This window comes from Leptodactylus fuscus, chromosome 6, assembly GCF_031893055.1.
Source record: "Leptodactylus fuscus isolate aLepFus1 chromosome 6, aLepFus1.hap2, whole genome shotgun sequence".
In the NCBI taxonomy this organism is placed as follows: Eukaryota; Metazoa; Chordata; class Amphibia; order Anura; family Leptodactylidae; genus Leptodactylus; species Leptodactylus fuscus.
This window is the reverse complement of record NC_134270.1, coordinates 24,254,794-24,279,746: the sequence shown is the minus strand read 5'-3', so window position 1 is coordinate 24,279,746 and position 24,953 is coordinate 24,254,794. Positions and strand designations below refer to the sequence as shown.

At 46.2% G+C, this 24,953-nt stretch overlaps 2 protein-coding genes across 3 annotated transcripts; both read right to left on the bottom strand.

Annotated features, from left to right (window-relative positions):
* Window positions 1–2,075: 2,075 nt before the first annotated feature.
* AURKAIP1 (aurora kinase A interacting protein 1) lies at window positions 2,076–10,229 on the bottom strand. The gene is made up of 4 exons (XM_075278439.1): window positions 10,148–10,229; window positions 7,111–7,200; window positions 6,102–6,538; window positions 2,076–2,228 (listed from the first exon to the last, which is right to left on the bottom strand). The coding sequence occupies exons 2-4, from the start codon at window positions 7,160–7,162 to the stop codon at window positions 2,130–2,132; spliced, it is 588 nt and encodes a 195-aa protein (XP_075134540.1). The 5' UTR covers window positions 7,163–7,200; window positions 10,148–10,229; the 3' UTR covers window positions 2,076–2,129.
* A 4,193-nt stretch (window positions 10,230–14,422) lies between these two features.
* CCNL2 (cyclin L2) lies at window positions 14,423–24,359 on the bottom strand. 2 transcript variants are annotated; one of them, XM_075279563.1, is made up of 11 exons: window positions 24,087–24,358; window positions 20,465–20,539; window positions 20,246–20,355; window positions 20,043–20,163; window positions 19,166–19,230; window positions 17,502–17,601; window positions 17,168–17,272; window positions 16,938–17,079; window positions 16,736–16,853; window positions 15,983–16,075; window positions 14,423–15,420 (listed from the first exon to the last, which is right to left on the bottom strand). In XM_075279563.1, the coding sequence occupies exons 1-11, from the start codon at window positions 24,303–24,305 to the stop codon at window positions 15,075–15,077; spliced, it is 1,494 nt and encodes a 497-aa protein (XP_075135664.1). In that variant the 5' UTR covers window positions 24,306–24,358; the 3' UTR covers window positions 14,423–15,074. The 2 variants fall into 2 exon arrangements, with proteins under 2 accessions (XP_075135664.1, XP_075135665.1); XM_075279564.1 differs by lacking the exons at window positions 14,423–15,420; window positions 15,983–16,075; window positions 16,736–16,853; ... (1 more) ...; window positions 17,168–17,272; window positions 17,502–17,601 and adding an exon at window positions 17,603–18,343 and having other exon boundaries at window positions 24,087–24,359.
* Between the last annotated feature and the right edge of the window lie 594 nt (window positions 24,360–24,953).

Sequence of the window (24,953 nt, the reverse complement as noted above, 5' to 3'; positions counted from 1 at the left end):
ACCCGTTCGAACACACGAACATTGAGCGGCTGTTCGAATCGAATTTCGAACCTCGAACATTTTAGTGTTCGCTCATCTCTATTAGTGACCCTCCCTCTCCCTCATTTTTCTCTACATTTCACACAATGAAGCATGAACAGCTCTCAACATAAAAGTAAGAAGGATAAAGAAATGCAGGATTTCACAGAAAGGAGCCAAAATGTATTAATAAAGTACCGTATTTACTTGAGTATAAGCTGACCCGAATATAAGCCGAGGCCCCTAATTTTACCACAAAAAACTGGGAAAACTTATTGACTCGAATATAAGCCGAGGGGGGGAAATGCAGCAGCTACTGGAAAATTTCAAAAATTACAATGGTGGGAGTTTTTGGGTGCAGTAGATGCTGGGGAAGGGGAGGGGGTGTTTTGGTTGTCTGTCTGCCCCTTCCCTGAGCTTGAGGACTGGGTTTTTTTTCCCCCAATTGGAACTGAGTCTGGCTGTATATAGGGGATCTGCAGTGCTCCTATTAACCCCTTCCTGATGGAACAGAAGCACTGCAGATCCCCTATATTCAGTAGACCGGGCACTTTCAGACACAGGGATACCTAATGTGTTTGTGTTTCACAGTAATTTTCTACTTTTGTATGTATTCTAGGGAAAGGAGTGATTTAGAACTTTTATTTTTTTATTATTTATAAATCTTCTTTTATTTTTTTTGCACTATTTTATGGGAGATTCTATACATTAATATTGTGGCTGGTCATAGACCCTCCCTCCTAAAAAAAATAAAAAATAAAAAAAATAATTTTTTTTTTTTTTTTTTGCTGATTCGAGTATAAGCCATGGGGGGCTTTTTCAGCACAAAAATTGGGCTGAAAAATTCGGCTTATACTCGAGTATATACGGTATATTACAAGATGTAGACACCATAGTAACGTCTTAAAGGTCACCAATACGTATATATGGCGGTTATTAAGGCGTTTATGCTGCATGTTATTAGGCGGTGCAGTCTCTATCGTCAGCCGGCGACCCAGTGGAGAAGGCGAAACCTTTATCTTTAACGTTTCTGCCTTCTAAATCTCTGACTGCCCGGTATTTATGTATCGCCATTTTTTATATTTATTTAAGTGAAATCCGTTTTTACTTGTAGATTTTTTTCTGTTTTCTGCAATCAAATCGGGTCCCGCACCTTCTCTGGGCTTCTCCTATGCTCTGTTCACAGCATTTAGTGACGTGGTTTACGGCAGGGTCATGCCCATTGGCAGCAACAGACTGGAGTTGGTTGATTGATGTCTTTGAGTGTTTTCTAGACCTGCCCTGTGTAGGGAGGAGATAAGATGTGACACCATACTGTCTATGGTGGATGTAATGGAGGGTGTTATCTTCTATTGTAATACTATCTGTAATATAAATGAGGTGACTACTGCAAACCCAAACTGGACTGGCAAGTGACAGTCTATTATTAGGCTTAGTGTAGAGTTCATCTTGCTGAAACCCCTCCCCCCAAAAAACAAAAATAAAACTTACCAGTTCTTTGCCAAGCCTGTTCTGATGTCGCCCTGTCACCGGCCATGATTGGCTGCAGCAGTTATCAATACGTCATCACTGGATCAGGAGGTAATCGCTAGCGCCCCCACCGTATTGGACAAGTTTGGCTCCAACCGTTGAGACCCCAGCACTATATTTGGCTTCTCTTTAGCAGTCCCATATACTAGGCCACCACCCAATTCATAACGGGAACACAAGATTGGACCCCCTATGAATCAGACAGCTCATAACTGATTGTGTGGATAGGGGGATAAGAGCATAATGTGGAATAAACCCTCAAAGGAACTTGTGAATAGCAGGCTCCATAGTCTTAAAGATCCCATACCCTTAAAGGCATTGCTCACCAAAAAAAAGTCATGATGGACTGCTAGAATATACCATCACTTACCGACTGGTGGGGGTCAGACTGCACCAATCCTAGTTCATGATATACCTCAGTGATATGGTGTGTCTTCAGGTAAGAAACCGCAATAAATAGAAAGAGCTAAGATGTCAGACACCCTATATAGGATTATCACCTACAGAGGTAAATATTAGGAACACACTTCTTTGTGCAAAGGTATTATTTATTACTATACAATAACTTCTACAATAAAAGGTCAATACTTCACAAAAACTTTTGGGGTGATCCATCCATCCGGGGCCTTTTTGAGTCCGGCCCTTCTCCAGATTCTGGTCAGATCATTTTCAAATTTTTTCTGTTAAAGTAAAAGGGAAAAATGTGGTGAATTTTTCATGTGCAATCCTGTATTATACTCCAGAGCTGCGCTCACTATTCTGCTGGTGCAGTCACTGTGTACATACATTACATTACTTATCCTGTACTGATCCTGAGTTACATCCTGTATTATACTCCAGAGCTGCACTCACTATTCTGCTGGTACAGTCACTGTGTATATACATTACATTACTTATCCTGTACTGATCCTGAGTTACATCCTGTATTATACTCCAGAGCTGCGCTCACTATTCTGCTGGTGCAGTCACTGTGTACATACATTACATTACTTATCCTGTACTGATCCTGAGTTATATCCTGTATTATACTCCAGAGCTGCGCTCACTATTCTGCTGGTGCAGTCACTGTGTACATACATTACATTACTTATCCTGTACTGATCCTGAGTTACATCCTGTATTATACTCCAGAGCTGCGCTCACTATTCTGCTGGTACAGTCACTGTGTACATACATTACATTACTTATCCTGTATTATACTCCAGAGCTGCACTCACTATTCTGCTGGTACAGTCACTGTGTACATACATTACATTACTTATCCTGTACTGATCCTGAGTTATATCCTGTATTATACTCCAGAGCTGCGCTCACTATTCTGCTGGTGCAGTCACTGTGTACATACATTACATTACTTATCCTGTACTGATCCTGAGTTATATCCTGTATTATACTCCAGAGCTGCGCTCACTATTCTGCTGGTGCAGTCACTGTGTACATACATTACATTACTTATCCTGTACTGATCCTGAGTTACATCCTGTATTATACTCCAGAGCTGCGCTCACTATTCTGCTGGTGGAGTCACTGTGTACATACATTACATTACTTATCCTGTACTGATCCTGAGTTACATCCTGTATTATACTCCAGAGCTGCGCTCACTATTCTGCTGGTACAGTCACTGTGTACATACATTACATTACTTATCCTGTATTATACTCCAGAGCTGCACTCACTATTCTGCTGGTACAGTCACTGTGTACATACATTACATTACTTATCCTGTACTGATCCTGAGTTATATCCTGTATTATACTCCAGAGCTGCGCTCACTATTTTGCTGGTGCAGTCACTGTGTACATACATTACATTACTTATCCTGTACTGATCCTGAGTTACATCCTGTATTATACTCCAGAGCTGCGCTCACTATTCTGCTTGTGGAGTCACTGTGTACATACATTACATTACTTATCCTGTACTGACCCCGAGTTACATCCTGTATTATACTCCAGAGCTGCGCTCACTATTCTGCTTGTGGAGTCACTGTGTACATACATTACATTACTTATCCTATACTGATCCTGAGTTACATCCTGTATTATACTCCAGAGCTGCGCTCACTATTCTGCTGGTACAGTCACTGTGTACATACATTACATTACTTATCCTGTACTGATCCTGAGTTACATCCTGTATTATACTCCAGAGCTGCGCTCACTATTCTGCTGGTGCAGTCACTGTGTACATACATTACATTACTTATCCTGTACTGATCCTGAGTTACATCCTGTATTATACTCCAGAGCTGCGCTCACTATTCTGCTGGTACAGTCACTGTGTACATACATTACATTACTTATCCTGTACTGATCCTGAGTTATATCCTGTATTATACTCCAGAGCTGCACTCACTATTCTGCTCCAAAACTGAAATCTTATGTGGTGGTACCTGGTGCAATGAAGCAATATAACCATGTCAGAGATTCCATACATATGGTGTAGCAGAATCTATGTGAGAAGAAGCAGAGTTATACTTGTCTATATTAGAAAAAGAAGAGCTTTATGACTAAGTGTTCTGCAGCAGCTGAGGCATACCAGTAACAATGTTCACTTGCAGTGCATTATGGGACGTGTCTACAGCCCTGTACTTTTTATGGTCAGAGGATCCCTGATGCCTGTATAGATATAATCCTCTAGCGGGTATATTGTCCTATATATTCATATATTATAGTCTTACTATATTTGAGCAGTGAAGAGAGCGCCTGTAACGGGATGTTTCTGCGCTGCCGTCATACAATCGGCCGTCCATAAGGGCAGTGAAGTGGGCAGCAGAGCGGGAAAGCTGCCAAACCACCAAGTGGCTGCATGAAAGGGGCGATTGTCTCAGGTCTGTAAATGGGGAGATAATAATCCTATGTGTGTATACAGAGCCCAGGAATTAGGAGAGATCTGCACAGTGCAATTACACTATACTGACAGCAGAGCATGGAGAGGGGGCAGTAGTGAGACGATTATTAACACTATAGTGACCTCATGAGGTAGAACAGCATGGAGGATACAAATGTATAATATAGCACCCATATATCTGTGTGTATAAATTAGAGGTGGGGCTGGTCCCCCCCAGTCCACGAGATGTCACTGAATTGTCTGCCCTCCCTATCTCTGCAATGGCTCTCGTAAGTCCCGGGGCAGCAGAGCTATTGATCTGCTCTGTCTTTAGTGTTTCCTTAAAGGGACGGTCCAGCACTAGGATATTGAGCCTCACTTACTCTTCTCAGGCAGCAACATCATGTCCATTGGTCACATGACCATGCTGCATCTGAATGGAGCTGAGCTGCAATACCGAGCACAGTCACTATACAATATATGGCGCTGTGCTTGATAAGTAGTGAGGAGGCCGCAGCACTTGGTACCCCTTTAAGAAGACCGTTCAGCTTTGTATATAGTATCCAGTCTTCTGAGCTGCCCGACAGCAGCCTGAAAATCTGTTCACTGATCACAAAGTCACACTGTAAGTAATGGATGTGAATGTGTCGCGTTGCTGCACGCAACTGTAACGTGGCACTAAAAAGCCAAGTACAACGAACGCAGCAAACGGCAAGCATTGGGATCAATAAAGCTCACATGTGACCTGATTGCGAGAGAATTGGCAGAGAATTTTCAGCGAACGTGACTTAAAGAGAAGCTTTCATGTCCTCGGACCCATGCGGTTTTATACACCGCTATAAAGCTGACTGTGCTGTTATGTGTCCCGGGGCTGGAGATATCAGTGGCGTTATAACGGCACCGATCTCTGCACAGTGTTAGAAGGGCGTCCCTGATAGTCTAGCTGGGCTGTGAGCAACAACCTCCACCCCGACCCCGACAGTACTCGTCCTAGCCCTGAACTGTCACCCCTAATCTATGGACAAGGACAGTCAGGGTGAGTGTTCCTCAAAGCTTAGCATCATCCCTGGGTGGTAAGGAACGCCCCCTGTGACAGTACAGGGCTATGGATGAGTACTGTCAGGGGATGGGGCCTCCCTCACAGCCCCCCCTTCTTGTGGTATATAAAACTGCAAGTGCCCGGGGACATGAAAGGCTTTATTTCAATGAAGACAAACTGCTGAGATTTCTTGGTTTTGTGACTTGATGTGGTGCAGACAGCCGGGGTTCATGTGAAGAAAACACTTTTTCTCCTTTCTGATCGGCGCCTCAGTTGCTGAGATTTTAGGTTTTTCCAGACATGCTAGTGATCTGTTCGGTAACACAAGGGCGTCACCGTTGCTCTTGTCACACCGAACAGCTAAGACTGACAAAGCCAGGCAGTGTACATGTCAGTCATAGCAGGAAGGTTGGATGGAGGCGCTGTCGCTCTTTGGTGTGATGAGTGCAATAGTGACGCCCTTGTTGCACCAAACAGCTCATTAGCATAACAGGGAAAAGCGAATATCTCAGCATCAATCGGGAAGCAGAAAAAAAATGTTTTATTCATGCAAACCCTGACTATTAGACTGTGCTTAGAGTTCAGTGGTGACAGACTCACTTTAATGCTTCTGAACAACCACCATGGCGTTCAGAAGCATTGCCTATATACGGTCCTTGGCTATGGACCAGCGCGTCCTCACCTGTTTCCTAACTTTGCGCTTGTCGAGCACTTTCTTCCTGAGAAACTTGATTCGCTTCTGCAGCTTCTTGTACTTGTGCTTGTTGATCTTCCTCCTCCGGATCTTCAGGACGTTCTTACACTGCACAACACCCCTGACCCCGTCATCCTCGCCGGTATGGTCAGATTCATGGCTAGTGGGGCAGTCATAGCTTCTGCCATGTTCCTCTGGTTCCTCCTGGACAATAGAGATCAGAGGTTTGGGCAGAGAGTATCGTGAGGACAGGAAACTCTCCAGGGGACTGATGGACATTCTGCGGGGGACCAGGACGTCATCCAGCTCTGGCTCTATGGCACACCATTTTGAGGGTGGTATTCGCTGCCTGTGAGTGTGTTGGGTGCTATAACATGCAAACAAGGTCTGGGGACTTGTAGCTGCACAACGTGGGACCAGGCATCCTAGGAGAAAGGAGAGAAGTCTGCACTGTAGTCACTGAGGATCCATTGGGTATCCCTATGGCCCCTGGGGGAGGTAGGCCAAAATCACTAAACAGAACGTGCACCCATTAACTCCTTACACACTAAATTACAGTAAGCGGGTCATAACTGTGAACACACCTCTACATCCTGCCCCCCTCACACCCACTTTTTGGTAAACAGAGCCAATATTAATATCTTCTATCATACACTTCATGTCAGTCACATAAGCTAAATCCCCTCCAAAGTCCTTTATGGCAGATAATGAGCACAATGACCTGTACTATAAAAGGATCCCAATACATAAACAGACACCGGCGTCGTCGAAGCTCAAACTGACCACGTCTGTAATAGGTTCAGGAGATGGTAAAAGTCAACTCCTGTTCACACTGAGATTTTCCTTCCATTCTGTCACAACTCTGTGGTCCCTGATGTTTCCAGCCATTGCAGTCTTCTTCATTATTCTATCCATTATAAGTCTGTGGAACCCATCAGGATCAGCTGTAAAATGTATCTGCTACAGTCTTAGGTTACTAGCCGCGCCGGCCACTTACCTGCGAGCCTTGTGGCTATATTCAAATGAGAAGTCAATCTTGTCAGCCACATGCTGAGATGGAGAATGTACGAGCAGAGGTCAGCGGAGTCTGAAAGACAGAAGTGAAGCGGATTATACATACAAGGATCAGACACTTGGGCATGTGCAGGGTAGTGGCACATGGCTGATGTCTGTGTACCGCCACGCACCCACTCACTTTCTTCAGTGTCATTTGTGCATTCACAGCTTGTGTGTATGGGGCCATTACAAGCTGTGAAAACCCATCTAGAACACTGAAAATGTACACGTTCTTATGCATGAAGTCTTAGGCTGAATTCACATGTCCACATTTTGCAGACGTGCGATGCCCCAGACAACCATGGCGAGGACTCCATCCTGCTTTTTGTGGCTCATGTGCTGTCTGTGGTTGAGCCGTCTTTCACTTGCATGTAAAGGTCGCAATAACGTCTAGAAAATCATTTTTACCCATTAAAAAAAAGTCTGTTGCGTATTAATAGAAGATGTCAGCCCTTCAGATCAGCCCCTGGTACACCCCCTTGTGGACATCCGCCAAAATACTACAATATAGCGCCGGCTCTCTGCTGTATAAAATAGCAGAATAATCTCTGTACCTACCACAGAACTCAGACCTGATGCTAATGTGTCTGATCAGTTGTCTATTCTGATTGTGGCCCTAGGCTACCCCATCAGTGCCCACCAGCCCTCCCCCCTCCCCTTACATATAGATGCAGGTGCCGTCCGGGGTCTATGACAGACTTGTGAAGGCTCCCAGGCCTGTCCTAGGAGGAGAACTATTAAGGTTTGCCTGTGATCGGCCTCAATAGTTATACAGTGATTCTCCCATAGACTGCAATACAATCGCATTGAGGTCTATGGGACAAGCGATTTAATAATAATAATTGAAGGTTCAAGCCCCATGTGGGGGACTAAAAAAATTAATGAAAAGAGCGCAGGAGCCGGCCTGCATCTTTAAAGGTACGCGGCAGGCCTAAGGGGGGAGGACCTCATCCGGAGGGCACCTCCGCTGTAACGCTTACAGCGTCTGCTATCTGGCCTGCTAGCAGAAAATTACCGTAATGACCCGAATATAAGCCGAGGAGCACTTTTTCAGCACAAAAACTGTGCTGAAAAACTCGGCTTATACTCGAGTATATACGGTATACTAAATCTGTATGTATTACTATGCTGCTGTAACCTGCTGAAATTTCCCCACTGTGGGACTATTAAAGGATTATCTTATCTTAAATAAATCATCATTTACTTATCATACCAAAAACCTGAAACTAAATCCAGTTAAAAAGCGGCTACCCGTGGACCCCATAGACTATAATGGAAAATGTGGAGGTAAAAGTCTCACGTGCAGGATTTGGGATACGGGTAATTATAGATTTTTTTTTCATATGAGTAAATCAGAGTTAGGGCCGGGGGGAGGGGGAGTTGCAGTGTTAGCTTACGCTAGGTTCACACCTGCGTTCTTCTTTCCGTTCTGTGCTTTCCGTCTTCTGCATGCCAGAAGATGGAAAGCACAGACCGGGTCCGGCCGTGAGCGGCGGTGAGCGTTTTGCGCTCTCCACCGCGAAACCGGATTTTTTAATCTGGACACAGAGTACTGCATGTCCGACTCTGTGTCCGGATTAAAAAAACCCGGTTTCGCGGTGGAGAGCATAAAACGCTCACCGCCACTCACGGCCAGACATCTCTCTCACCCATTCAAATGAATGGGTGAGAGAGACTCCTGCAGGTTTCCATCTCCTGCATCTGTTTTATGCAGGAAACGGAAACCTGCACAACGGAGAGCACAACGAGAGGAGTAAATCAGAGTTAGGGCCGGGGGGGAGGGGGAGTTGCAGTGTTAGCTTGGATTAATCCTTATTTCATCCCGGAAGACCCCTTTAAGTTTAGCATTTTTGTAATGGTAATAAAACATCAATCAATACTGTATAAATTTGATATCGTTGTGATTGCACCGACCTAAAAAATATAAGGAACATGGGAGATATTCCTCAAAAACGATAAAAGGAGTATTTTTACTTTTTGTGTAAAAATTGTAGGGCGACCTCTGTATACGAGAAACAGATCAAGTTTATAAAAAAAAAAAAAAAAGTTGGTTCTGGGTTGGGATAAAACAAGAATTGTATCCGTTTTTTTTCATAGACACATAGACTTGCACTGACTTGATGTGACCAAGCTCTGGCATTAATGGATACGTGAGCTGTTGGCTAAGAATATAGACAAGGAGCGACACAGAGGTTAGCACTGTAGCCTTGCAGCGCTGGAGTCCTGGGTTCAAATCCCACCAGGAACAACGTCTGCAAGGAGTTTGTATGTTCTCTCCGTGTTTGTGTGGATTTCCTCCCATAATACCAAGACATACTGATAGAAAAAAAGATAAAAAAAATGTACATTGCGGCTCACAATCTGCAAAAAGAAAAAAAAGACCATGGCCGGCGTACATAAGACCCTCCTGTGAGCGGATGGTCTGCTAATATCCCGTCACCTCTCCTGACATGTCCGTTTTTGTAAATTTCTCATAAAATAACAATTTTGAAGCACATTGTGTAATTCCTCTGTTAACCCTCCTGGAATTGTATATATACATTGGCAGCGCGGTGTTACCCTCCTCCTGCCCCTACATAGACAGGACAGGGTCATAGACTCCACCAAGTCATCCATACATTTCCAGGAGGAGTAACAGAGGCACAACCCCAGGGATCGCTCTCTGTATTTGGGATCTCTGTGACTGATCCATCCCATAGGGCTCACAAAGGGTTAAAGGGGCAGGCTATGACAGTCCGCGGCTCTTGTGTGTGACAGCGCAGAACTACTTAAAGGGATTGTCCACTACTGAGATCCATAGATGTCACAGACACGGAGATGACAGCCCTAGACTGTATACCGGACACATTACAGCGCAGGGCTCCATAACAGTATATGGACATGCGCACACAGCACGAGCGTCACTAATACTGACCCCCGGTATACAGCCCTGCTGACAGTATATCGTTATATACCCCCGATAAACATGAAATACCCACCTGACCTCGGACCGTCTGTCACTCCACACACTCACTTCCGGTCCGTTCCAATAACACTTCCGTGTCTGATCCCTCACTGAAGGTTCCGCACGTGATGCGCTCGTGCGTCCTCTAGTGGTCACAAGGAGGATTGACAGATACAGAGGGAGATTGTGGCTGCCCTCAGTATATAGTGACCAGGCATCATGTGCGAGTATACCCTCTCTAGCTTATAGGAGCCTAAATACAGACACCCTCTATAAATACAGACCCCAGACCTAATTCCCTGGACTAATCCAGACCCAGCACCCTAACACTAATACAGACCCCTAAAGAAATACAGACCCCCGACCAAGCACCCTAAATAGAGTGATGTGTATGGAGTACAGGTAGAGGAAATGATGGGGAGGAGGTGGTCACTTCAGTTATATTATATAATGTACAAACTTGCCTTTGGGTCCATTCACACGGAGGAAAATGGCACTTTATTTGGCAAAAAAAAAAAAAGCCTCCCATTGACTTTTCAGCACCAAATAAATCGCCATCTTCCTTCATGTGAATGGCCCCTTACTGTGTCACAGAGAGATTCTCTTCTTTCATATGACACAAAGGTTACACAGGCTATAGAAATTATCTCCAGAGATATCGCTGGTTGGAAACAATGGAGATTGGGATTTTTATATTCTATATACTGTACAGTGTTGGCCAAAAGTATTGGCGCCCTCAGCCTAATACTTGGTAGCACAACCTTTAGACACAATAACTGCGCACAACTGCTTCCAGTAACCAGCAATGAGTTTCTTACAAGGCTCTGCTGGAATCTTAGACCATTCTTCTTTGGCAAACTGCTCCAGGTCCCCCCTGAGATGTGAAGGGGGCCTTCTCCAAACTGCCATCAAGAGATCTCTCCTCCCCCACAGGTGTTCTATGGGATTCAGGGCTGGACTCATTGTTGGCCACTTTAGAATATTGCCCTGTGGCCGCCGCGACCCCGGTCTCCCCTCCCCTCGATGCGCGACCCCAGCTTCCCATCCCCCCCCCCCCCCCCCCCCGTGACCCTGGCTCCCCCTTTTCCCCACTGGGGGGCCCTGGTTCACTTCCCTACCCCTGTGCGACCCCGGCTTGCGACACCCCCCACCCCCCTGATTCCTTCCCCCAACCAACAACCCCCCAACCCTGATTTCTTCCCCCAACCAACACCCCCCCCCCCCCCCTTCCCCTGCCTCCCATGCGCCTACTATCCCAGAGTGCATGTGTTGTGCAGACTGTACCGCGCAGCAGCTGCGGTCATGCACTGCGCACGATGGGGAGACTGTGAGCTTGCGAACTTCGCTCCAGTTTCCCCCTCATCTTCCCACCCTTGGGGCCCCTGCGGACTCACCGATCAACGTCGTGCACCAGGCTCCCCTAACGGCGGCATGTTTGGCACTCTGCCTATGCGCTGCCATGTTTTCAGTCTTGCTCGGCGGCCGGCTTGAGACGCGATAGCTCTGCCCAGTGTCGGCCAGACCAATGTGAGCCCAGCGTGATGGCTCTGCGGCCGGCGTGACTCTCCAGCTCCGCCCCCTCCAGCTGGAAGACTGGTCTCAGGTCTTGCAGTGGAGGCAGAGAGAACGTTTTCCAGGTGATTGTGGGACCTAAGAAGTCGCCTATCTTTCCTTCCTAGTGAATATCTAGGTAAGTGTGAAATCTCGCCTAAATCCGTTCGGCTGTGATTGCGGAATAAACATCCAAACATTCACATTTATAATATTAGTAGGATAGGATGAAAGTTCCCCAGGAAAATCCATTCCTGAGTGTTACCAGGCCCCGGTATTGGCAGGTTGTACACCAAAGTTTCAGATGTGAAATGGTCAGGGCGCACACCGGATTCAGCAGCCTGTACCCCAAGCGACAACAAGGAGGATATCTGTGATATTAGAAGTCCCTGCCGCACAGACATACTGTCCTGCAGGGATCACAGTATAGGACAGTATGTAGCAGAGGGACTCGCAGCATCAACTAGAAGGCTAGCAGTTGCCTCCTGTCAATGTTCAGATCTAGTAAATCCCAATCAGTTTCACATCCAACAGTCTAGTGCCATGTTGGTGACCCTATGGCACACGCCATCACCCTGATCACTCAGTGTGACCTCTGCCCCGACACAGGCGCAATGACGTAAATCGGTAGCTGCAGGAAGGAGGAGGACTGCAGGTAAGTAGCATACCATACTATACAGGGGCTCACTGTGGATTGCATGATACTGTTTGGGGGCCACTGCGGAGCATATAATACTGTGTGGGGTCCCCTCACTATCACACAGTATCTGTTCTATAGCAGACATGATATCAGTACAGGCCGTAATAACATTGCCGGTCACTATAAAACAGATCCTGTGTGATGTAAATAGCGAACATTAATTGTTCATTTGTACCAAATGCAGAGACCTGAACCTTCCAGTACAAAGTTGTTTGTATCATTGAAAGCTCAGTATGGCGCCATTTACATGACTGTATATTGTAGGTCCGTAACTGTCCACAATGGTACAAGGTGGGCCATAAGTATAGATACACCCAAGGTCTCCAGGTCTCACTCCCTTAGACTTCTATCTTTGAGGACATTTGAAGGCGATGGTGCCCTCCGTGAAGATCCAGGATGTCAGACACCTTTAGTGGGTTACTGTCGTTGCTCCAGGTCACAAATGTGTCAACTCGATAATGAATAAAGCACACCATTGTCTTTCTCCATGTGTTTGATGTGTCACATGACCCCCTTCCCATTGAAAAAAATTAAAGTTGAATGAAGTCTGCAGTTGGCCACTATGGGTATCACCCAGCCTAAAAGGTTTCCCCCCTCCCATGTACTAATATGCCAAAAACAATAAGGTGATATCAGCTGCCACTTTGATTTTATCTGGGTGTATCCATACTTATGCCCCCCCCCCCAATATATTCCACACAGCATTAAGGGTAACTTGTCGTGTTGGCACTTGGTGATCATTTAGTGGGTTTGGGGTTGCAGTTTGGGCACTGTCTCAAAGGTTTATCCTGGACAACCCCTTTAACTTACCAGCTCTGGAAGACTTTAGTCTCTGGACAACAACTTCAAATGGATTTCTGGGATCAGAATATTAGGCCATCAGTGTCAGGTCTACAGCGCCCCCTACTAGTCAGTCATCTGGCCAATGTGTCTGGGTGAGCGTTGCAGTGTGATACATTAAATGGCCTCTCCTAACGCCCCTTTATCTGGGTATTTGGAATGGAGTAAGGCCAGTTTCACACTAGACCAGTGATGGTGACATCACTGGTCTAGTGTGAAACTGGCCTTACTCCATTCCAAATACCCAGATAAAGGGGCGTTAGGAGAGGCCATTTAATGTATCACACTGCAACGCTCACCCAGACACATTGGCCAGATGACTGACTAGTAGGGGGCGCTGTAGACCTGACACTGATGGCCTAATATTCTGATCCCAGAAATCCATTTGAAGTTGTTGTCCAGAGACTAAAGTCTTCCAGAGCTGGTAAGTTAAAGGGGTTGTCCAGGATAAACTAAGAATAAACTCCTAAATTAAAGCCCCTCCCTCACCTTCCAATTTACTTCAATTAAAATAACCTATTACCCATATCCCTGGAGCAGTTCTGTGACCGCCCTAGGGACACTTTCTGATCATCTGGAGTCATTCCATTTCACCACTTCCGAAATGTCACTGTTACTCTCCCCCCAAATACTTACCAAGCCTTCCTGTGTCCGGGAACTGCTCCTCCCCTCTTCCATCTGATTGAGCAGAAGCAGCCCACAACCCCTAGGCTCAGCATCTAAAAAACCCGCTACATGGACACCCCCACTAAAGAGGACCTTTCACCTCCAACTCCTTACATTTATTGGCTGCTGCTCTGCCGATTCCAACAATTTGACTCTCCTCTTTAGCCACCACCATTCCTGAGCAATCAATGCTGTCAGTTTTGGTCACTGATCTGCTATTTATGTTATAGTACTGTCCGGAGGGTGGTGTCCGGCAGGAGCAGACAAGGGTCTGAGTTCTGACTCACTGGCTGGAGATCTGAGCTTAAAAAGCACATCAGGCACCAAAACTACCTGCACCTGTTGCTTGGGAATGGTGAGGGCCATAGAAAAACTTCCAACTGTGCTGGAATCAGTGGAGCGGAGCCTAGTAGTAAGCCAAGAACTGGTGAAAGGTCCTGTAAGGAATGGTTTTCAAAGTCAGACACCAAGTGGCCGTGCTGTAGGGACATTATACCAGAACAGAGCTGTATGTTCAATAGTCAGACATCACATCAGACAACAATTTACATATAAAATTCAATACTTTAATGAATAAAGAGGAATACAGCTTGGATATACCAATAAAACTGATATGGCCTGGCTGCGGTTGGTTTCCATAGATCGGGTAAACAAGCAGAAAGACACTGTAGATATATTTGAGCTATCAAATATCCTGAGTAGAATTTCATGTACGTCTGGCCATCGCCGCGACTATACATGTGTGGCTGCACGTGGCCGGCACGGGCATGGTAAGATATAAAATTATCTATTGTACAGAAGTGTCGCGGTCCAGCACACCTACACTGACAGAATGTGCTGCACACGTTACTGTAACACATCGCTATTTACATATATCCGGAACGCTAAGGCCGTGTCCCATGACAAGAATCCCAACACATTCAGTGACCTAATATAGGCCTACATAAGAATAAAACCTTTACATCTATAATGTACAGTTCAGATGCATCACCGACAGTCTCTGCGCAATGTTCTGAAATGTCGCGATTTCTTCCGACGTGGGCTGTAAACGATAGCGTTCCCCATTCAGATGTTTTGTTCGTCCTCCAGTAAATAATGCTGGGGCACAAAAACAAAAAACAAACAAACACACAAAAGACTACAGTCTCATTTAGCACCAAATGTAATCTGACAGGTGACGGCAGTTTCCGTATCAGTCACAGTATTATCTCCGATGATGACTGTGACCAGGATACTCGCGGTCATAATGCCGATGAGGCACTCGCTCGTACGATCGGGAACGCTCTCGTCGGCGGTCCCGGTAGTAGTGACTTTTCTTCTTGTACTTCCCGGAGTCTGGACTTCCACGTGAGCGGCTGTGGGGCGAGGAGCTTCTGCTGCGGGACCTTCTCTTCTGGTCGCTGTATTTGTACTCCTTGCCCTTCCCATATAAGTGGCTTTTGGAGCTTTTGTAGGAGCCGTGGTTGGCTTTGCGAGGTGGCGAGTCGCTTCGACTCCTGGAGTGACTGCGAGATTTGGAACCGCTTGAAGTAGAGTAGCTTTCGCTTTTCCTGTTGAGGAGACACAAGGATTAGTAACTGGTAGATGCGGCCTGGCACAGACTAGTAACGCACTTGGCCATATTTAGGGGGTCCTAGTTGTCAGACCATTGCTTGATATCATGCGAGTTTCACACTTGGGTCAAGCACTAAGATTATAGGCTGTATAGACTGGTGTAGTCACATATAATACAGACTACACCCTGTGGTTATGTATCTACCCCTAATTGTCTTTCACGCCTTACAGCAAGTGGTTAGAGGGGGATAACTTTGGATTGTTCAGGCATTTTGATGCAGAGGGGAGGCATATCTTCCATGTTACACCAGTATACCATGGGGTTGAGCACTATCTTGCCCGGGGGGGTTCTATATACTTCCTATATAAACAGCAATGATATCACGTAACAGTATCTCGCCTACGAGACTAACAGAGCATGCTCAGAATACAGATATTAAACTAATGGCACTAGCCCTAGCACATGTTATGGGAGTTCAGTAGAGGATTGTCTTTAGCAATGTGCTTTATATACACTGTTATCCGGGTGTTATACAATAGGCAGCGCCGAACACTCACCTTCGTTTTGGCGATGCGGATCGAGAGTGAGAACGTGAGTAGCTCTGGTCTCGGCTTCCACTGCCGCTTCTGCTTTCTCTCCCTTTAGGGACACTGTTAGGGGGAAAAAAAAAAAAGTTAATTGCTGCAAAAATTTTAATTGTAACTACATTGATAGAGTTTTCTTCTGCAGGTAGAATACTGACATAGGGCACCGATATAACTCCGGCACTATCCAGGATCCTTAGGATAGGCCATCAGTATATTCTTTATTGCCGACATTGGTCTGACATAGAAGTTATTTGGGTAGCGCAGCTTGACATATCCAAAGCTACAATACCAAGCACAGCCCCTATAAGCAGCCAGCAGTCAGATATACACAGACCAAGATAAGTGCGGGCTCTGCCGAGCCTAAGGATTGGCCAAAAATCTCCAGAAAGCTAATTTAGGGATAAGTCTTCAGGCTTCTACTTCAGATACTGTAACATAGGTAAAACCAACTGACTTGGGCTAAATTCACATAACTATTCAGCAAAGTCTGAATTCACACAACAGTCCTGAAAAAATAATGGCGACACGACAGAGCCCACAATAGTCAATGCGGTCAGTCGGGATTGGTTATTACAGTTATTGTATTTTGCTGTGTCTGCCATAGCCCAGTACAGATTAGAGATGTGAATTCTCCCTTCTACGTGCTCAGTTGTAAGGAGTGTGCCGTATAATAGCCCCGCCATCCCCCACACCCTACATAGGTGTCCATGAGCGTCCACTTACCCATTTACAGGGCTGGAGGAGGATGTCCTTTTGGTATCCTCTACTTTTCTTTTGACATTTTTCAGTGCATGGGCAGTGACAGGAGAGGATTTGTTGGATTTCCCTTCCTTCGGTGACACTACAAGAAATCATTTGCTACGTCATTTCAATGCACGTGAATATTCTCCATGTTTTACGTCTTTGTATTGTCATTACCACTTACCAGTTTTCACATTGGGCGAGAACTCTGGGGCGTTGTCGATGCGTGGCGTCCCATCAGGCAACAACCCTTTCGCCTTGGCTTTGGCCTCCTCGAGCATCAGCTTTTTCTTCTCAACTAAACTTTCCAGATTCGTCAAATCTGCCTGGAATTTAAGAGAGGGATTTATTGAAGCCAAACGTGCAAGTATAGAGGATGCCGAGATGATGTAAGGAGAGGAGATCGCAGCTTACCTTCTTTCTGGTATACAGCCTTAAGATCTGAAAACAGATTTCCTGAATGTCTTCTTCAGTTGCACCAAACAGAAGGAACCAGTGAGGACGATTTGGGAGACATATCTACAAGACAAAGGGTTCAATCAAATATCTTCTAAAATTCTAGTAATAAGTCCTCCTCTCTCCAGACTGAATGGCGTAATGGGGTGCGACACTGTTTCAGGGCCTCGGCTGGAGGAATACAGATTCTGTTTTAGCAGTCGGTCCTTTGATCTAGTGGATATCCCCCCACCCACCCCTAACCCCCTTAAGAAGAACACATTGATGTTTAGGATCCCTGATGAATACTAACCTCCAGTGTTCTCGCGGCCAGATGGATGCAGGCACATGCGATGGTTTCAGGGTGGAACCTCACAAAGACGTCAGTGCGGAGGCTGTCGTTCATGTAATTCCTGAAATTACACAAACGAAGCGAAATATTGTAGACAGACAACTTCCATTACAGTCTGGGAATTAGAGCTTGCAAAGCATTACAAATGTTATATCGTGAAGGATGGAGAACAGATTTTAACTTCTGTTATGCTAAAAGGCTTCTATACATCTGGTGTCAAACTAAAGTCAGGCCAAAATGGCTTCATCCAGAATATCCAGATGAGGGATCCAAGTCCTAAAACAATCCACTGTGTGGTCCGGCCAGGCCTGCTCAAGACGTCTCCGACATTCAGACCCCTCCACGTACTGGTAGGATATCTGAGGTGTTCCTCTTAGCTTAAACCTGGGTAGAGAGATTCTGCACAAGCTCAGTCATCTGTCAGAGGAACAGCAGATCTAGGCAATGCTAAACACGGTCTTAGAACAAATAGAAGAAAGCTTCACATTTATAGTCTACAGTACGGTTATAAGTTAGAGGTTAATGTACAGTCTATGGAGATATATTGGCACGTCAACTATTGGCAATGAAACAAACTACAAAAAAAAAAAAAAGGCAAATCAAAATATAAAAGTTCATAAAAGAAAAGGAAACCACAAGGAGCAGCGAGCCCCGTCACTCCGCCGGATGTATACCACCTGACCAGAGGCAGCCTTCGTTTCTGGGGAACCTGCTCGGGATTGACTGAAGACGGCAGCTATCCCTGCACCAAAGCGCTTGGACAGCAGAGGAGAAGTCTTAGTCACTTACCCTCAGAGGCTAGCCTTTGATCAAAAGAGTACAGAAAACAAAAGTTAAAATAGGTTCTCCATCCATTTTACAAATAAATAGCACCACAGTTGTCAGCCCCCCTCCCCCAATAACCCATAAACAGATTTAACTTTAAATATATAAATTGTTTTACATAGATTAAATAGGTTTTCCCATCCCTTGGCAGGATTGGCATTTGTTTATGATCATGGGAACCTCCACTGTAGTTCCCTGCCCAGTCAGGTGGACGGACATGGCTGTGTAGGGAATAGTGAATGTGTATTTTCCAACACTACATATAGCCAGACCCTTGCAAGAAGAATGGGAAAAAGTCAAATATTGCAACAGAAGCAGGCAATACCTCTCCCCCAGTGTGTACAATAGCATGGCACAAAGCTAAGTCACATTTATCTCTTTCAGCTATGCAATGACATCTGTAATATTAGTCACAGTGTTCCCCGAGCCATGACAAGTTAGTGCACAATGTATAAGATAGTAGCTCGTGAGGTTTCCACTTGCTCTACAAAACCATGGGATCAGCCTTGAAAATGCGCCAAGGACAGGCAGCGGCACACTTCAAATCTCTTAGCTCTTCGCTCCAAATATGGGAAAACCTGACGCGATTCCCATGCATTTCCCCTTCAGTCAATGGCAATCTGATCTTCTACAGTCAGCAGAGATTACGGCTGCAATTGAGTGAACTGTTACAATGTCTCGGATGCCCCAAGGTATGTACAGCACCGCCTGGCAATGCCCTACAGATCCTACAAGCAATGCGAGGGATAAACTGCGGCTCTCAGGCTCTTGTCACAAAGACATCAGAACAAGAAACTCACCATGAAGTCTGGACCAGATGCTTGTTGCGTTCACACTCCAAAACTTGTAGATACATCACAATAATCTAAGAAAACAGAAGTGCAGAAGGAGAAAGGTCATTACAGTATATACCTTTGTACGTCCATATCACAGATTCCAGTGACAATGAGGGAACATTTCAGGATATAATATGTTACACGATACAAGTATCCAAGGATTTCCCCATTAGATCACATTCTGTATCTGCACAATCAGCCAGATCCGTGATAATCCAATGTCCATAACGTAAGCTGCTGCCAAAATATATGAAAAAGTCTACAATATCTGCACAGCGGCTGACAACTCTGGAGGCATCTACATTACATGTATGACAATAAAACCCAATGACCAGCTAACACATGCAAGTCTCCCAATTCTCCACTGACACAGATGTCAACATGCCCAACGCTTAAAGGGATTGTCTAGGAAGTTTACTTTGATTGCAGGCTGGCTCTAAACCTAGGTCATGTAATCAGGACCGGTACATGGAATCCAATTCGCTGCCTCCTCTCCTGTTTTATAGCCCACCTGTGCTATGTGGGCTATAATAAAGCCAGCCGCCACAGCACAGGCAAAAACTTGTGAAAGCAGGGAGAGGGGAGAGACCCGGGAACTTGTTCTGATCATGTGACCTGGAGTCAGAAACCCCAGGTCCATTAAATCTCCAGCAAGTTAAACTCCCAACAACCCCTTTAAGAATTGGACATGTTGACATTGGTGTCAGTGGGTTGATTGCTGAACAGGCATTTCCCAATTCAGCCATTAGTATGGTCAGCTTGTGTAAGAGGGGCTGCGAGTAAGAAGGTGTTGCATTTGTTTGTTCAGCCTAGACACTTATAGACTATACATTGTACTCACTTTATGAGGATGTTTCACATGCACACAAAAGCCCAATTCTTTTAGGACCCTCCTCTCGGCTTTTATGATTTGGTTCTTCATGTTTACGTAATCCTGATCCAACACCAAAGGGGACGGCTTCCTGCAATGAGTCAGGCATTGGAGATCTTAGAATCAATCACCAGACACCAAACCCAACCGCACTGTGGACCACGTGTACTTACTGCCTTTCCCGTAACTGGCGAAGACGATGAAACACGTTGATCACGTCCCTAATTCGCCTTGGTGCCTCTTCAATCTTTGACGCCAAATGGATGCAGGCCATGGAAACATGCTAAAAAGAGAAATAAAACCACCCTGCTGAAGATTACAGGAACAAACAGTCAATGGGCTAAGAAACTAAACGAAATTAGAAACCTAAGTATGAGTGAAGCCCGCCTTACCTCCATCGAATGCTTTACAAAGGATTTGGAATAGAAGAAGCGCTGGAATAATACTTGTCCGGTGGCCATTGCAACCTGGGGAAAAAAAATAAATAAAAATCATGAGATTACGCTCCGCAGTACGAAGGCTGAAAACTATGAACAAACTGCAAAGACACCTCGGCTGTGTGGGCTGCAACGAACATTAAGTGCAATAATATTCTGGAGGCGAATAATTAATCAGATTACAGGGAATGTGAGGACACCAACACAGATGTGCGCAAGGATCCGCCATATTGTCAAAGCCCTCACATCACACTGAAGTCATCTTAGGACAACTCTGAGCAGTAACCGCTCACCCACCGGCAGGATTCATGAGAAGTGGTCAATGGCTGCCGAGATCCTTGTAAGGAGCCATTGTCACATCTCAGCATTCACAACCTGCTGTGGAGACCCTTACCATGAGGACGGATGAGGGGATTCAATCATGGGACAACCCCTTTAAGGGGACAACCGCTTTCTAATATCGATGGCCTATCTTTAGGATATCAGATACACAAGGTCCCCACGGCACCAGAAGGGAAGGGGTTACATGGCAGGAGCTGCACTGCCAATTCACTAAACAGCTTTAGGTAATACGGGACTGGCCAACTGAAGTCTATGGCACAGAACTGTAGTAACTGGATCCATAGAACATGGAAAACCCCTTTAAGAAAAGCTATTGTAATACTCATCACAAAGACTAAAGCAGCAATCCCAAAAGTAACTTTGTGTCCCTTCCAAGTAAAAGTAAAGTATACAATGTAGTCACATACAGGTAATCCATCCCCTCCCCCACAGCTCAGGGGCTCTAATACATATCCAGTATCAGGATTTATTTGCCAATATACAGGCAGACATCTTTACTCCGGTCACAATGTGAAGTTTAGTCATAAACGCGACCATGACCTTATCAACAAGACCTCAAAACCCAACAGGTGACTAAACAGGTAACAGCTATTAGGGCCGGACCACACGGGGACCACAGACGGTGCTACAAATCCACGGCAAAGTCTGCAACATCTGAATTATGGAGAATTTCCTGCAGATGTCACCCGCAGTATAGTCACACTTACATGGCAGAGCTCCATTACTACATATTTTCAGCAGCGAGTTAAAGATTTGGTAAAGGATCGCCCCTCTGCGCTTTCCTGCTGCTAGATTGTGGTCAGACATCTCCATCTCTATTGTGAGGAGACAAGCTCAGAAGTGTTGTGTCTTAATATTTACACTGTATATATTCTATATGTACACTAGCTACATACACAGTGACTAGTAGATACGGCGGAGGCTATACAGGTCCATCCAGACCACTCTTTGACCCTGAAGTGTAGACTCAGAGGACACCCCTGTGAGCGACACCGATGCCCCATGTCAGGGGAAACATTTATTTCCAATTCCTCAATGTGGATAAAACCCTGAATTGACTCCTCACCAAAATCTAATAGCCTGGAATAAACATCTCCACTTTATGTCATTTACTAAAGTAAAAGCAGCCAGACCTGGCGGTGGACCTACACGTTACTATAAAGCCCATACATGCCTCAGCCGCCGTTCACACTACACATCTACTATAAATCCCATACATGCCTCAGCCGGCGTTCACACTACACCTGACTTGTATCCAGGGAGACTGGCAGTAACACTCAGTAACATGCTGACGTATGGAGTCTGCTCACATGCTGGGAACATGAGCAGGGCGCGGAGGAAATAGGTTATATAGGAGTGAGCAGAGAACGTGACGTGCCCTGAGCTCCAGGAGAAGAGGCCGGCCCGCGGCTTCCCAGAAACAGAACAAAGGAGCAGCCGGCCGGGCGCTGACGTCACGTCCCACAGATCAGCAGGGCCGGCCGCCACTTACACAACCACTGACTAATAGTGACAGGAACCTTCCCCTGAACTCCCAGAGAAACCAGCACTAACTATACAAGTCTGACCAGAGAAATCTAAGAATAAGCCTGGACTTGTGTGACCCGTCCTGCGGCTCCTGCACCTCCGCACTGACCGCCTGGTCCAGGATACAGAAATACAACTGCGATCAGCAGAGAGGTCTTAGGGGTCTCAAGACAGAACCCCCCCCCCCCCCCATATACAACCAGGTACTAAGACCTCGGCCTGTCAATGCGCAGATTTCATCATGTCTACAAGTTCCATGACAGGTCCAGTTCTATGAATGGGATCCCTTGGGTAATGTTGTGTAACAGCGCAGATGTGAACAGCGCCAGATACATGATGTATAAACAACAAATGCTGCAATATCCTTAGAGGCTCCAATGCAGTGTGAACGGCCGCCTAAAGGTGACAAAAGTGACAATGTCCCCAATACAGCAGTGACTCCTGACCCCAACCATGGTACAAAACACCTTAAAAACTACAACACCAGTCACATGGCGCGCCAAAATGCATTTATTTCCACTAAGCTTTATAGAAAATCCAGAGTCTGAGGACTGTTACAATTATAGCAATAGGGAAACCATCAGCAAGTCGATCTGAATAACACGCTACGAAGTCACAGAAAGGCCACTGTGGATATTATGCTGCAATGTACAACCAGAATCTCATCCACTTTACGGCAAAGTCACAGAGTTTGTGCTACAGGGGGCTCAGCTTTCGGTGGTCCCCAAACTACTAACAAGGCCCAGTACCCGATTACAGCCACAATCCATGACTACATACTGAAGACTGGACTAGCCACAACCACCGGGCCCATGGCCTCAGTACTGGAGCCTGAACTATTCATACAGAGTCTGGGGATATGATTATATAAATATATTCCAGCAATAATTTCATCAGAGTCCAAGCCCTCAGCACTGTAACAGGGATTATTCATACAATGTCCACAACACGAGTACTGGAGCCTGGATTACTCATACACTCAGTGACCTCAGTACTGGAGGGAGGATTACTCATACAGAGTCCAAGGACTCACTGCTGGAACAGAAACTACTCATACAGTGCTCAGGGTCTCAGTGCCTGGATATACATACATTACCCAGAGCTTCAGTAGTACAGCCTGGATTATATATATACTGCTCAGAACCTCAGTAGTACAGTTTGTATTATACATACACTGCCCAGGGCCTCAGTAGTACAGTCTGGATTATATATATACTGCCCAGGGCCTCAGTAGTACAGCCCGGATTATATATATACTGCCCAGGGCCTCAGTAGTACAGTCTGGATTATATATATATTCTGCCCAGGGTCTCAGTAGTACAGTCTGGATTATATATATATACTGCCCAGGGTCTCAGTAGTACAGTCTGGATTATATATATATACTGCCCAGGGTCTCAGTAGTACAGTCTGGATTATATAGTACAATACACACAATACTAGCGGCGGATTACCGCACAGGATAACGCAGTATAATCCCGCCTGTCTAGACTACAGCTTTGCCTCAGTTTCCTCACATGAGCCGCCTGCCCTCCGCCGCCATTGTCTGAGAGGAGCACGCACTCTAGGTCAGGCTTCCCGGCCGGTGTAGGCCGCACCTCCGCTCTCGGATACATAGACAGGCCAGTAATCCAGTCAGGCACCCCGGGCACGTCACGCGGCCCTGACCCATCACCCCCCTCCCTCCGCCGCCTTCAGTCGTCCTTACCTGGGGGAGTCGCAGCAGAATGCCGGCTGACTGGATGAGCTCGCAGCCCACACAGCGAAGGTCCGTCTCGGTGTCAGTGTCCAGGCCATCGGCGATGGAGGGGGTGAGCGCGCACTTCTCCTCAGGAATCAGACAGTTCTCCAGAGAGATGAGGACTCCGGAGTAGATCTTATCCCCTATGAGGATCCCATCGGCAGAGCCGGTAGCCGGAGCAGCCATCTTCTTCTTCTCCTTCTCGTCTCCTACTACTGTAGCCTCCAGCGCGGCGCTGCCCTGCAATTCTTTACAAATTCTTGGTGCCCAGCCTTAACTGTCTCATTGGCTGGCGCCGGCTCGCCTCGTGCTCTGATTGGCTAATGGCCTTGTCGCTCAAAGCACCAGCCAATCTTTAGGCTGACGTCAAGGAACGTGCCCGAACGGCTCACTGGCCCCGCCCATTTCCGCTGGGATGACGCAAACCTGGAGTTTCTAACAAACAGCTCCCAGAATGCAGCGCGGCCGCGGCCAGTCTGGTCTATTGTTAGTCAATGGAGGGCGCACAGCAGGAAACTCGTGTGGTGGCGAGGACGGGGCTGGTGTAAGGCAGAATACTGTCAGCAGCATACTGTCAGCAGCCCTTGTAGACTATGTGTATGAGATAGTGCAAGGAATGTATTAGGCTAAGGGCTAGTTCACACTGGGCCAATGGAGCGGATTTTGACGGCGGTTTTCGCTTCCATACAATGGGGCCCTATGTGAAACGCTAGGGTTTGGTTTTTCACTAGCAGCGGATAAAAGAAGTGAGTGAGACGCCCCCCCCCCCGTGTGATCTAGCTCTGCCCCCATGGGTTAGAAACTCTGTGCTAAAGAGTTGCGGTAACAACCGCC

Coding starts and splice junctions, on each gene's coding strand:
- AURKAIP1 (XM_075278439.1), bottom strand. CDS start 7,162: ATGTGGCTGACAAGATTGACTTCTCATTTGAATATAGCCACAAGGCTC. Junction 6,539..7,110: donor TATAGCCACAAGGCTCGCAG/GTAAGTGGCCGG, acceptor CCTTTCTCCTAG/GATGCCTGGTCCCACGTTGT. Junction 2,229..6,101: donor AGCGCAAAGTTAGGAAACAG/GTGAGGACGCGC, acceptor TTACTTTAACAG/AAAAAATTTGAAAATGATCT.
- CCNL2 (XM_075279563.1), bottom strand. CDS start 24,305: ATGGCTGCTCCGGCTACCGGCTCTGCCGATGGGATCCTCATAGGGGAT. Junction 17,602..19,165: donor CATCTGGTCCAGACTTCATG/GTGAGTTTCTTG, acceptor GTGTAATTTCAG/GAATTACATGAACGACAGCC. Junction 17,273..17,501: donor TGGCCGCGAGAACACTGGAG/GTTAGTATTCAT, acceptor TTTGTCTTGTAG/ATATGTCTCCCAAATCGTCC.